The sequence below is a fragment of the Podarcis erhardii genome, assembly GCF_964252035.2.
Source record: "Podarcis erhardii genome assembly, chromosome: 8".
NCBI lineage: Eukaryota > Metazoa > Chordata > Lepidosauria > Squamata > Lacertidae > Podarcis > Podarcis erhardii.
Genome location: NC_138499.1, coordinates 58905468 through 58919702, shown reverse-complemented (window position 1 = coordinate 58919702; position 14235 = coordinate 58905468). Strand labels below are relative to the sequence as shown.

At 44.7% G+C, this 14235-nt stretch overlaps 1 protein-coding gene across 1 annotated transcript in view; it reads left to right on the top strand.

Annotated features, from left to right (window-relative positions):
* Positions 1 to 1586: 1586 nt before the first annotated feature.
* The window catches only part of PARD6G (par-6 family cell polarity regulator gamma), a 70762-nt gene continuing 58113 nt past the window's right edge, over positions 1587 to 14235 (top strand). The window contains exon 1 of the mRNA XM_081873445.1: positions 1587 to 2063. Coding sequence (XP_081729571.1) covers positions 1992 to 2063 — 72 coding nt within the window. The 5' untranslated portion in view covers positions 1587 to 1991. The remainder of the gene's footprint in view (positions 2064 to 14235) is intronic.

The following is a 14235-nucleotide window of genomic DNA, read 5'->3' as shown; positions in this document are numbered from 1 at the left end:
CCCCCCCCCCAATACAGTGCGCACATCCAACTCGCACGCGACCGTGTATATGTGCCGTGCCAGGAAATAAATGAATAAATTGATTAGCTACTTGAAACCACTGCATAAACACAGTTAATTTCACGTTGAGAGTCATACTGGGATGGTGGCTTCTGCAGTATGGCTTGTCATGTGGTTACCTGGCCTGTGTAATTGATCTCTAGCGGAGCTGGTGTAATGAAATCTATGTACAGTTACAGAGAGTCGATCACCATTTTTTAATTCAGCTCCTTATGACTCTGCTGTTCTAAACCTTTTCAGTGGAGTCTTATGCATGTTTTACTCAGTTTCCTCAGTCCAACTGAATTGATAGGGGCTAACTCTCAAAGTGAGTAGGCATAGGACTGTGGCCTTAATACAGAATCAGAATACCTAACACCAACTACAATGCTATAAATAAAAAAGAAAGAAAAGGTTTATTTAAATCACTGTGCATATTTGTCATTATTCCTCAACCTGCAACACTCTGGGAATAAGATGTAAAGTAGTCACCATATACCCCACACTTCTGCTTGTCCTGTGCTTAGAAAGCCTTGCCCCAATCCTTTCAAAGGGGGGAAACTGCTCTTTAGCTCTAAATTGGAGCAAACATCAGTCCAGAGAAAACCCAAATTTCCATATAAAGTTCCATGTCAGAGTGATTCCCTCCTCCTCCCTCCAGAGGTTTCCCAGCAAAAACACACTCTTTAAAGCTGAAGCAGAGCAAATAGCAATCTGTCGAAAACACCAATTGTGCTTAAGCTTTAAAGAACAGGTTTTTGCAGGGAAAGTTCTAGAGCAAAAAGGAGAAGAAAAAAGTACTCCAACACAAGAGTTTTAAAGTGCAGAACTGTGTCTGGAAAGAGTGGTTCAAAAGTTAAGTGTGGATAAGTTCTGCGACTGAGTGCTAAAAAGCAGTTTTACTTGAGAGAAAGCAGGACAAGTGTGGATATGCCCAGTTTAGTAAAAATGTGTTTGTGTAGTTGTGTTTTTTTTTAACAAACTCATGCCCAATAGAGAATATCAGGACTTTCCTAATGCAGTGATTCACCTGAGGCAGGAACCAGAAAATTGGGGTTGTTCTGGGTAAGTCTATCACATTGAAAATATACATTTGGGCCAGGGTGCCTGGTATAGAAGCACAACGCCTTCCACTGCAAAACCAAAAACAAACAAAAAGGCAGTTTATCTTTATTGGTTTATTACACATAGTTGTGGTTGTTTCCGTAAAGATCCTGGTCCTGCGCATACTTGCATAAATATCCTTCAATGTTAATGAACTTGCACGCCCTCATATGCAAAAATGACCAAAAGAAAGTTTGGCGTATTCACTGGAAGAAGAAGAAAAAGGGCATTTTGCATTCACCCATATTATAAAGTTTTATGTGACTTTTTTTAAAAAAAGGAAGCGACTTTATACTCATTAACGCAGCAGGGTTTGTTGCTTTTTCAGACCTTGGTGCGACATTGCCCACTGTTGAGCACCCGGCCAGGCAGCTAGCTAGCTGAGCAAGTTAAGCAAATATTATCATTATTCTGTCATAATCCGCAAACGCGCGCCCTCTGGCGGCCAGGATGAGCGACGGCGATGACTGCAGCTCTGAGGTTTTTGAAACGGGCGAAGACTGAAAGTGGGCGGGTTTCTGATGGAGGCGGGGCCCAGTCCTTGCTGCTGCAGCCGCCTTCCTATTGAGTCAGAGGCGCGTTGCGAGCTGAAAGCGATTGTAACAAACAGAAGCCCGAAGAGCGAGCTAGGCGGGCGTTCTGATTAGCGCGCTGGGACAAAGTAAAAGAATCTCGGGAGGCTGAACGTTCCAAAGAAAGTTACATTCCAGGGTCGGAGCAGCAGCAACAAGCGGCCGCCCGGGGGGCACTTTCTCACGGAGGCGGTGGGTCTTCCCAGCCCTTGTTGAGCGAGGGCGAAGAGGAGGAGGCGAAGGACGAGGGGGGGTTTCAAACTGGGGGCCGAGAAAATGAATCGGAGCTTTAATAAATCTCAGAGTCTGCGGTATTTTGGCTACAGCGCGGTGGAAGTGAAAAGTAAGGTAAGGACAGAAGGAATAGCTACTTGCAGCCCGGATTAACCTTCCTCCCCCCCCCCGCCTTCCAGTACCTTTCCCCCACCTCCTCTAACTTCTTTTTAAAATGAATGGAGACCCCCCCCATCTCCTTGCATCCTCCCGCCCCCTCCCCTTATGATGCTTTGTCTTGAGTCTGAAAAAAACGAGATTGCTCTAGTTTTCCACCGGAGGGAAGAAACTTACTCCGGCAGCAACTTCTTTTTTTCTTTTAAACGTGTCTGCGCCAATTTATGAAAGAATATAAGGGAATATTCTGCCCGCCAGCCCCCCCCCCCTTTGACTTGCTATGAAACACATGTTTTCCCTTCTCTCTCCACCATAGGGGACGTATCCCATAGCAACTTGTCCCGAGATCTCTAGGGTGTTTGTCGTGAGGGGTGGGTTTACGTCTCCGCCTGGACATTGTCCACAGATTTTGTTTTTGTTTCAATGTGGCTTCGGGGGCGCCTGGATCCTTAATCTCCTGCTTCGTCGGCTTGCTGGGATCAGGCGGCGATCGGATCGCGGCACGTTTCTTGCTGGTGGGCCGTTCACAACAAAAGGGCTTTCCAACTAGGGCGGCGGGAGGTGGGGTGGGGGGAGCTCGGGTGGAAGGAGAAGCAGGTTAGGCTGGCTCAGATCTGGATTAGTGAACCTCAAAAGAGGGCCGATTGGAGGGGGGATGCTATTGCCGCAAAGCCCCCCTACTCCCCACTCCTCCCCCACGCGCTCGCGGTCGAGTTAAACTTGATCGCCACTCGCGTGGGAGTGAGTCCAGTCCCTGCAAAACGCTCGGCTGCCTCTGCTTAACGTTTCCCATTGTTCCTCCTTATGGAAGTACTTCGAAACCTTTTGTGTTTCGGTTTGAAAATATTGCCGTGGACGCGGGAAGGGACGACTGGACTACAGACACGGGGTGGGGGTGGGGAGAGCTTTATTTCTCTCCCCTGAATGCAACCCTCTGGACTTCTCAAGAAACACCAGGCAGCCTGCTGCGAAATCCCATACTGGCCCTCTTGAATCTGCTCCTGGCCCTGTTGCTGCCTTGCAGGTCTTGAGCTCTGCAAACTCGCTCTCTTTAATTCGTGTTTAAACTTGTTTGGAGAGTAGTAGACTCCCTTTCTCCCTCTCCCTTTTCCCGGTGCCACCTGATCTCTCAGCTCTTCCTTCGTCGCGGGGGGGGGGGGTTGAGGGCAGGAGGGAAGTGCTTGCGCGTTACCAAACGTAGTCTTCACGTTTTTGGTGTTTCCCGCTGAAAGGGCACAACTCTGACTTTTAAGTGCAGTCGGATCTATTTTCACTACTACACCCTCTCAATCTGTCCGCCCCGCCCCACCCTTGCTGTCTTTTTGAAAAGGCCTTTAAGTAAAGCCTGCCTTTCTTGCCCTAGGACGAAGGTGTAAGCTTGTAATGAGGGATAAATTACAGGCATCTGAAGTCTATGCTTGGAATGCTGCTTCCTAGTTCCGAGAGCTTCCGGTTTTCAGATAAATCAGCCAAGGGATGGGAGGGGACCATAACATAAGAAGAGGCTTGTTGAATCTACCCAAAGGTCCATCTAGCCCTCAGGTGATGTTTGCCTACCCTACACCAACCATTAGCCCCCATCAACATGGCCAATGATGAGCGATGATGGGAGATGTAGTCAAACAACATTTGGAGGAGCACAGATTGCCCGTCCCTGATCAGTTCCATAAACCAGCCAACCAGGTGTAAGGGCTGAAGGCAACAACTTTTGCCCCATTTTATGCTCTTAGCCTTTGGTATTCAGAAGCATATTGCCTCCCAACATGGATGTTAAATTTAGCTGTCATTGCCAATGCAGTGGTAAAGGTAAATGTAAACGGACCCCTGACCTTTAGGTCCAGTCGTGGCCTACTCTGGGGTTGCGGCGTTCACCTCGCTTTATTGGCCGAGGGAGCCGGCATACAGCTTCCGGGTCATGTGGCCAGCATGACTAAGCCGCTTCTGGCAAACCAGAGCAGCGCACGGAAATGCTGTTTACCTTCCCGCCGGAGCGGTACCTATTTATCTACTTGCACTCTGAGGTGCTTTCGAACTGCTAGGTTGGCAGGAGCAGGGACCGAGCAACGGGAGCTCACCCCGTCGCGGGGATTCGAACCGACGACCTTCTGATCGGCAAGTCCTAGGCTTTGTGGTTTAACCCACAGCGCCACCCGCGTCCCTTTAATACAGTGGTACCTCGGGTTAAGTACTTAATTCGTTCCGGAGGTCCGTACTTAACCTGAAACTGTTCTTAACCTGAAGCACCACTTTAGCTAATGGGGCCTCCAGCTGCTGCTGCGCCGCCAGAGCATGATTTCTGTTCTCATCCTGAAGCAAAGTTCTTAACCCGAGGTACTATTTCTGGGTTAGTGGAGTCTGTAACCTGAAGCGTATGTAACCCGAGGTACCACTGTACCCATTGATGGAGATACCTGTCATGAATTGTCATTTTAGAAGCTATCTAATATAGTGGCCATTGCCACATCCTGTGGCAGTGAATTCCCTAAGTTAACTAGGCGTGTGAAATAGCACTTCCTGTTTTCATATATACAGATAGATGATTTTGGCGAGGGACTCAAAGTTCTAGTAGTATGAGAGCGGGGGGAGTAAGAATGCATTTTGGCTATCTTCTTCTTACTAGTCATAATTTTGTAAATTCCTGTTATGTCTGTTCCCCTCTCCTTGGACTAATAAGAGCACTTTAGTCTTTCATCATAGCAAAGGTACTTTGAACCCTTTGAGCATAGTGAAGACTTGCCCTTTTGTGTGCTTGCATGGCATGCCTGCTATGACAAGTTTGCTAGAGTTGCCATATTTCAAAAAGTGGAAATCTGGATACAAAAGTTGTTGAACATATTTTTGCAAAGCTGCTGCGTTTTTTGGGTGGGGATTATGGCAAAGTTTGAGTTTTTGAGCTATTTTTAATGCAAATCGTCAAACCCTACACTACTGACATGGGCTGCCATATGTCTGGACTTTCCTGGACATTGCAGTGTTTTCTGCCCAGATGCTTTCAGGGGGCTGAATACCAGCTATGTCTGGAAAATTCTGGACGTATGGCAACCCTGACTTAGCACCATTACATCCCAAAGCCCCTGTTCAAGCAGGGGAGGCAGCTATCCTTGAAACAGCATGAGACCAGATTTGCCCTCTGCTTTTGTCAGGAGTTGTGCCATTCCAGGCAGCTTATCTATGACAAACGTATGCGTGGTTGTGAGACGTATGTTAATGAACTACACCAGAGAGGTGGAGTACCCATGGCCCTCTCTAGGTGTTGCCGGACTCCAGCTCCCATCATCCCCAGGCATTGTGCCCAGTAATCGGGGAAGGATGATAGGAATTGTAGCCCACCAACATCTGGAAGGCCTTCTCTTTCCCAAATCACTCTAGCCTCACCTTATCTGTATTCCTACAGCTACCTTACTTTCCCGCCCACTTTTATTTATTTCTCTTTCTTTCTTTCTTTCTTTCTTTTATTCTTGGCTTTGCCTTCCAAACTTGCCTTGCACGTGTAAGATCCACAGCAGTACCTCTGGGTGGGGGTTGCATTGCCTCTCTGTTCTCAACAGCTTATAGCAAAAGGTTTAAATCAATGTTAAATGGTGGCAAGAGTCCTTCTGTGGATGATGCAAGCTGAAATTAGAAAGAGCTGGATTGCCACTGACTGAGCAAATTCCCCACTGTTTTCCCCACTATATTTGGCCATTTAAAGGGGGGGGGTGCACTAAGATATGCCCATGTTTGTTGGACTCTTTAACACCCATCAGTGTTGGCCAGCAAGGCCAGTGGACAGGGGTGATGGGCATTGTAACCCAAAAACCTCTGGACAACCACAGGTTTGCCATCCCTGTTGTGAAACCAACAGAGGTCTCTGGGTATTGTAGCCATGTTAGGGATGAGTTGCTTTTCTTTGTTTCAAAATTATGGATGCTTGACTTTACTTTGGGTGAAATATAGGGAACTGGGGAAGCTGCCTTGCACCCAGCCAGACCATTGGTCCATCTGACAGAGGTACCTCCGTTCCATTCTTGGAGATGCTGGGGATTTGAACCTGGGACCGTCTGCATACAGAGCAGATGTTCTGCAACCGAGCTGCATGAAATAGCCAGCTGGCTGCCTTTCCCCTTCATATTCCAATAAATCTTGTATCTCTCTCAACGGTCTTAGTATTGTACGTTTAGAACACAGACTTCTGAGACTTCATTGCGGTGCAAGCACTGATAATAGGCAGTAGAAGGGCCATGTGAGCTGTACTTAACATCCTTTGAATGAACTCTTCTGAAGGAATGAATTGGCTGTGTTATATGTAAATACTAGTTCTTAATCCCTGTCAGCCAGACTAGTTTGCTGGGATTCATACAGATAATCTGATATACACATAAAGTATGTCTATAGGTAACAGACTCTTTTGGCTGCCTTGTGTTACTGCCTATTAAACCGGAAGTGCTTCATAATGATATAGTAACATTTTTAGTGATACAGTATAGACCCTCAAGGAACGCTGGTGGCACTGTGGTGTAAACCACTGAGCCTTGGGCTTGCCGATCGGAAGATCGGCGGTTCGAATCCCCGCCACGGGGTGAGCTCCCGTTGTTCGGTCCCAGCTCCTGCCAACCTAGCAGTTCGAAAGCACATCAACGTGCAAGTAGATAAATAGGTACCCCTCTGGTGGGAAGGTAAACAGCATTTCCATGTGCTGCTCTGGTTTCACCAGAAGTGGCTTAGTCATGCTGACCACATGACCTGGAAAAACTGCAGAAAAAGTCGGCTCCCTCTGCCTGTAAAGTGAGATGAGCGCCGCAACCCCGGAGTCGTTTGTGACTGCACCTAACTGTCAGGAGTCCTTTACCTTTACCTTATAGACCCTCAAAGGCAAGGTTTGACAGTTGCAACACTGATGGTGTACCATTCATGTTAACTCCTTTTCAAGAGTATTTGTTTGACCAAGTACCTGAAGTAGTTATTAACCAGCAGCATACCTCCTGTGATATGTGAGAATATTTGTTTTCCAGTCATACATACGGGTTACTAGATGTAAGAGAGCAGCACACTCCACACAATCAGTTACTACTGGTGGTATTCTGTCACTTAACATTGATTCCTAAGACCGTTATTGCTACCATCAATTACGCTCAAGTTGTATATTAGAGTAGCAATCATAATATATTGAGTGCCTTGGTGGTGGAATACTTTCCCATTAGACATGACTACAGGACTAATGAAGAGAGAATGCTACGGATGTTTGTTTTTTAAAACCATCTATGGCATGAGGTTGTGACATAGGCTCTGTGTGATTTACCTGGAAGGCAGGGCAGAGGTTGTTAGACAGCTAAGGAAAAATGTTGTTTTGACCAAGAGTAACATACTTTTGGATGATTAACTTCACACAACTACATTTCTAGAAAATTGATTGATTGTGACGATTAGCGTCCATGTTCTCAGGTCTTGCTCCAGGCAGAGGTAATGTTCCTTACTAGAGTCTTGAGAAATATTTAAGTAAAGGGGCTGCTGGTAAAGTAAAGGACATAATAAACAAAGTATCTCCAAAGTGTGTGCCTCCTCTGCTTTGATATGAGAAAGTACTTCAACATGTAGACACTTTCATTGACTATGACCCTTCTGGTAGTGATGCTTAGCCTTCACTCCAGGCAGTGTTAGAAACTCAGGTATATAAGCTAGGCACCAAATGGCTCCTTAAACCAAGGTTACAGTCACCTAAATGTAATGTCTAGTTCCCATTTTGGGGCGAGGCGGCTTGGAGGTTGTTATTTTTCAAACGATGTATTGACTGTGATGAATTCTCAGTTAAACATCTAGCTAGTTCAGATGACAACCTTGAGCTAGGTGAAGAATGTTGGGAAGAAAAGCCACTTGATCCAGGGACAGTCCACATATATATTGGTCTAGTCCTACCTCTTTTTTCTAATGGTGGTTCCTGCTCCTGCTCAAACTGCACAGAAAAAACAATTTGGTTCCAGAAATTCATTCTGATTGTGCATGTAAAATATATCTGATAGAATTCTACAGGATGGGCTATTAGTGTGTGCAAACAATCCAGATCCAATGATCCCCAGATGATGGAGGTGTCAGGTGGCATCCTGGCTCCCAGGCATCTTCACTTGGTTGCAAGTGGTCGAAAGCCAGATGCAAAATGCGCCTGGTGCCTGGCTAATTTCGAACACAGACTCCAGGACCGTTAATGTCGACCAGAGATGGGGAACCTATGGCCCTCCAGATGTTGTTGGATTCCCAACTCCTATCGCCCCCAGCCAGCATGGTGAGGGATGATGGGAGTTGCAAGCCTCCAGATGTTGCTGATCCACACACCCTGCTACAGAAAAGTTGTGTTTAGGCTTCTTTGTACTGAATTGCTGTATGTCTTGATGACTTGCAGTTGAATGTCTGAAATGATTCTCTTGAATCAAAAGTAACCGCATTTGTGATGATGTGATGAGATGGATCAGCACAGGGCCCATACACACATGCAAGTCATCAAGTGACAAATATACAATGAGTGCTTAAGCTTGTGCCTCTGAAATCCTTAATTGCAAAAACTGCTGTCCAGTAAGGAAGAAAATGGCTTCTTCAGCTCGGGAGGCATGTTATCATTAAAGTACAGATGGTTTTAATCCACACATGGTTGTGTGTTGGTGGTGTTTAATTCACTGGTTTGGAGTGGCATGTGAAACTTAAATATAGTGCTTATATTTAAAATATGTCAAGGTGGATATTCAGCAGTGATGAAAAGGCTTTTCACTGCTTGGTGCAGATGCCTTGAGAGTTGTGGAAATTTTGAACTTGTCTTTTTAAGTTCATGTTACTAATTTTGTCAGGTATATAACAGATGGTCTTCCATATGCCAAATGGCGGATTAGCACTGAAATTTACCTTACTTGTGGGAAAACTGTAACAGTTATTTCTTATTTAATTGAGAGACAAAGTCAGCATTTTTGTAGTAGGTGATGAGAAAGTCTCACGATCTCACTTGGACTGGTTGGGTTGCAGCTTTATTCTGCGCATACTCGCCTGGGAGTAGGTAGCACTTCCTGCTGAGTAATCTGACTGTGTCCAGACACGCATACGACTGGGCTGTTCCATCTCCAAAACAAAATGTTAAGTAGAGCATGGTAGTTCTGTAAAATACCAAATATGATAACTCTCTTGTGAGAAGAGGGCACCCCATCAAGTTTTCTTTCTTCTTGAGGGAGGTGTTCATGTTCTGGAACAATAAACCTATAGTGACTCAAAGGGTTTGTGTTGGGATCATTAGTCCAGAATCCTGTTTGGAAGCAGCATTAAGTAGATATGATTGGCAGAAATGTGTTTCTTCTTAAGTGCTTGGCCCCACATGCGTTAAGTGTGTCTGTCTATCTTTAGGTCTTTATTCAGCAGTAAGCTGAGTATACAAGAGTGTTGAACCCTTCACACCCCCTGATTTTCCTGGAGAGTGCAGTTGGGGAGGCAAGAGTTAATCTATCCAATCCTAAATTTATTGGGGGCACCCCAAGGAAAACCTCTGGGTATGTGTTGGTGACCTATGAAGTCAGGTTCCCGTTCTTGTTTTACAGTGGTACCTCTGGTTACGTACTTAATTCGTTCCGGAGGTCTGTTCTTAGCCTGAAACTGTTCTTAACCTGAAGCACCACTTTAGCTAATGGGGCCTCCTGCTGCTGCTGCACCGCCGGAGCACAATTTCTGTTTTCATCCTGAAGCAAAGTTCTTAACCCGAGGTACTATTTCTGGGTTAGCGGAGTCTGTAACCTGAAGCGCATGTAACCTGAGGTACCACTGTATATGTAAATGGGATGAAAACATGAATGGTGTCTCCATTGCATCTATTTTGGCCTTCTGTTTTTAGGGGGAGATGGTAAGAATGGATGTTTTCTTAAATTTAGAAAGGTTTGTTTAGGGCACTTTGTGACTTAGAGTGGGCACTGAGGGGAAACACTTTGGCTTGAACTGTATTGTTTGAATATTTGCTTCTTGCTATTGAATTTCTACTTGTACGCAGCACTTTTTGGCGCTTGGAAAAGCAGCTCATAATTTATGAACAAATAACATCCCATTAGGACTTGGCGATCCATCTGTAAGAATGCATTGAGCTAGTAAGGTATCTGCTCCTCTACACTGCTTCCTGTCTGACTTAGGTGGACATGGGTGTCTTGCTAATGAAGTGGCAACTGTTTAACCACACAGAACAAGTGTGTCTCAGCTCCATTTTGCAAATAACTCCACCTGCAATTATTCTTAGCCCAGATGGCCTGAAAGAGAAAATAGCCATCTTACAGGTGGCATCAACTTCCCTGCCTAGTGGCTGTTTTTATCTGCCATAGGTGGGTAGCTGTTTGCAAGCATCATCTTGACCAACTTGGCTAGACTGCTCTAGATCAAATGCAGCTCAAAATGCCACTTGGGAGGTGCTGCTCTTTCCGGCCAATGCCTGTGCCGTCATCCTAAAAAAAAAAAAAATGGATCAACTCATCTTTTATGTTGTAAGCGCCAAGACTTGTGAAAACCTGTCTGGGAACAAGAAAGTTGAGAATGAGAACTCGTGTTTTCTTGTTTACCCTCCAATGCTTTAGCCTAGAAGAAATGGGTATGAGTGGGCGCAGTCCTGCATCCTGGGCCTCCAGATGTAATCAGGAACTTTGTTTATTTGAAAGGAGAAGAAATGACAAGCCTGGTAGGGGTAGAATGTTTGTAGCACAAAAATGTCATTTCTGCAGCGCACTCCTTGGAGACTAGATTTGTTGCCACCTCTATGGTGGCCTCTTGGCAAACAGGAGGCACTTTGGGTCTCCTCCCAACCTTGTTCCAGGTGTAGATATTTATTTCCCTCACCCCCCTTGTTCCTGATGTGGATATTCACTCGCCCCTTCTTCCCTGGCAGGGTGTGGCAGCACCATGTTGTGGTTCGCCTCAGCTACCAAAAGTTCTTGGTTCATCCCTAGCCTGCCTCCGTCTGTTTTCAGATGGACACACTGCAGTGTAATGCAAAATCAATGAGCTTTTATTTTCAGAATGAAGCACTTCTTGGGGTGCAAAATATAGGCAATAGATCTAGATGGTACATGGACTGTGTAGAAAAAGACAAGTACTTGGTCTCCATTGGTTCTCGAATAAGATGTTGTGTGTATGCAGCCCAAGTCTTTTTATCAGGGAACTATGAAAGGTGGCAAAAGCCATGTTGGTTTGAAGTGCTTCTTGATAGAGGTAATTAATACTTCACAACTGCAATGCTTGGAGAGAGATTTCAGTCACTAACTTCTAGATTCCTAAGTCATGGGATGAGCTTTGTGTTCTGGGGTAAGCGACTACAGATTCTTGCATTGTCCTCTGCAGATCTCTTGAGATTGTAAAGGTAAAGGGACCCCTGACGGTTAGGTCCAGTCGCGGACGACTCTGGGGTTGTGGCGCTCACCTCACTTTATTGGTTGAGGGAGCCGGCATACAGCTTCCAGGTCATGTGGCCAGCATGACTAAGCCGCTTCTGGCGAACCATAGCAGGGCATGGAAACACCGTTTACCTTTCCGCCGGAGCGGTACCTATTTATCTACTTGCACTGATGTGCTTTTGAACTGCTAGGTTTGCAGGAGCAGGGACCAAGCAACAGGAGCTCACCCCGTCGCGGGGATTCAAACCGCCGACCTTCTGATCGGCAAGCCCTAGGCTCTGTGGTTTAGACCATAGCACAAGATTTCAATCAGTTGGGCTGGAATTTTGGAACTGTGAGTATGATGGGGAAACCTGCGGCTCTCCAGCTTTTGTTTTCCAATGTATTTCTTATCAAGTGTGGCATGAGCACATTTTTATTATGAAACCACTGATTTAGATCAACATTGGAGGCACAAGAATCTGGGTGTTTCAGTTGGCACATCAGTAGAATGTCCTCCTTACTTTACTTCCTGTTTTTATCACTGTTAACTTTTTGTTGCCTGGTGAAAGTATAGCTTTTTTAAAAAGGGTCCAGCTTGAGTATTCTTGACTTCTTGGACTTCTGTGGAAGAAAGACAGGGCACAAATCTTTTAACTATATCTTTTTTCCTAAATAGAAAATCTAATTCAGCTAGGACAATGAAAAGCATGCACTATAAGACTGCATCCTTCCTAGTACATATGACAGCTCCTATTTTTTTTTCCAGCAAGTCGTGTATCCTGTATTTGTATGCCTTCCTGTGATGATAAAAGGTTGGGTAGCTTAGTTATACCTGACTTTGGTTATCTGTTTCTACTGTGGCTAGAAGACTTGCTTAAATTCAGCCAATCAAGAACAGCTTGGGCTTTTACACTAACAAGTTCAATGAAAGATTATTATCTCGACTTGTTCTTCCACTCTTTTATTCTGTGGGGCCAGAACAGCTACAGCACCCTGAAAATCAGGAAGGTCTAGTTCTCTAGCAGTTTTGACTAGTCATGTCTTCCACTTTTTTTTAGCATGTGCTACAACTCACAAAAAGCTAAATGTGTGTAGGGTTTTCTTGGGGTGGATGGGTGTTCAACTCCCATACCAGCTACTGTTGGAACCAGCGGTTCTTCATCATCACTCTGCTAAACTGGTAGCAAAAGTCCTTTTTGAGTGAGAAATTACATCTGGCTACATGTAACTTGTCGAAAAGGAATCTTCCATTCCTACATGTAAGCCATACAATGCACTCTTTAAATTGCTGTTAGATTTTAAAACCCTGCAGCTGGAGGTGGTTTTGTTTCGCATTAATTACTCAGACAAAGGGCTCATCCACACTTTTGCTTTGACCCATATTTTGAATTGTATTCTGTATCAATTAATTCCCCTGGGGTCTGAGAGCTTTTCTTGTTGTTCCACTGCTGTGCCTTGCCAAACTTACCCGCTGAATCAGATTTCATCAGATGCATGGGAAATCTGGAGAGATTTTGCATAACAGAGTTTGAATTCAGCAGGTAAGCAGTAATAGCATTACATTTTTAACTATTTCTATCCCCACCCCCACCCACCCCAGTTCCATATCTTTTACTAGAATATATTTTATTGAGAAAGAGAGATAGAATAGCAAAAAGAAAAAGAAAAAACTGCATATACCATTTACATGCTTCTTAAAAGTGATCTACCAGAAAAATATTTAAGTAGAGTCTTTCTAGTTCTAGTTCTTTTTGGATTTACAAGCATCATTCTCTTTTAACATAAAATCATGTATTCTGAAATTTTCAAGATTCACAAAGTAATAGATATTCCTAAAGGCTCAATAAGTACATACAAATTCATGTAACGTAGTCTGATGGCCTCCTTTAAAAAGGGGGGTGGCTATTTCTGCAGGAGTTGATCTGGAGTGGGAAGGGCCTATTTAACTCTTTGTGTGCCCTTTCCTTTCTCCATTTTGCTGCCTTCAGGTTTTCACATGTGCACATCCTTGCGTTTGACTGTCTGCAGTGGGAAAAGCTGCTTTGCGGGACTTTGCCGCAGTAGGGAAAGCATTAAGCATTCTGTTGCTACTTCACACCATTCTCTCCAAAGCTGCGTTTCCTCTTTAAAAAGAGCCACCAGTCTCCAGCTGGTGCATTATACTGCATGTAATGTACCACCTGGCCCTAAGGAAAACACTTAGCTGTGTCAACCTTGTGAGCTGGGCTTCAGTTAAACTCTTGTTTGGAACGTGGAATTTGGTTCCAAGGATGTTGAAACAATATGTCTGGTAGGCATAACCTGTTCAATGTGAGTTGTTTTTCAAATGTTGATCCACGCTTCAAGCTCCTATCACTTGTAGTTTTGGGACAGGCGCATCAATGAGGTTCCTGTGAGAAGCACATGGGATACACACCTGAATTAATATGCTGAACTGTCATGCTTCTTGAGGCATTAGATTTTTGCTAGTATTTTAGATAACGTGTTGCATTAGTTGGACGTTAGTGGGTGCAGGAAGGGAATTGTGAAAATGGGCAAGATTTAAGTATTGCCTGTAGAATTTTAAACTGAGAATGCATGAATACAGTTCCCCACACAGACACCTCACACCTCTCTTTGTCATTGTATCTCTCTGCTGGAATTATTGTTTGAAATGGGCAGAACCAGAGGGTCTCATAAGAATTACCTTGTGTTTTTTTACCCAGGTAGGTTTCTATTTGGAGGAATCTCCTGCGGCAAAAAAAAAAAAAAACCAAAGTCCTTTAAGAATGCCT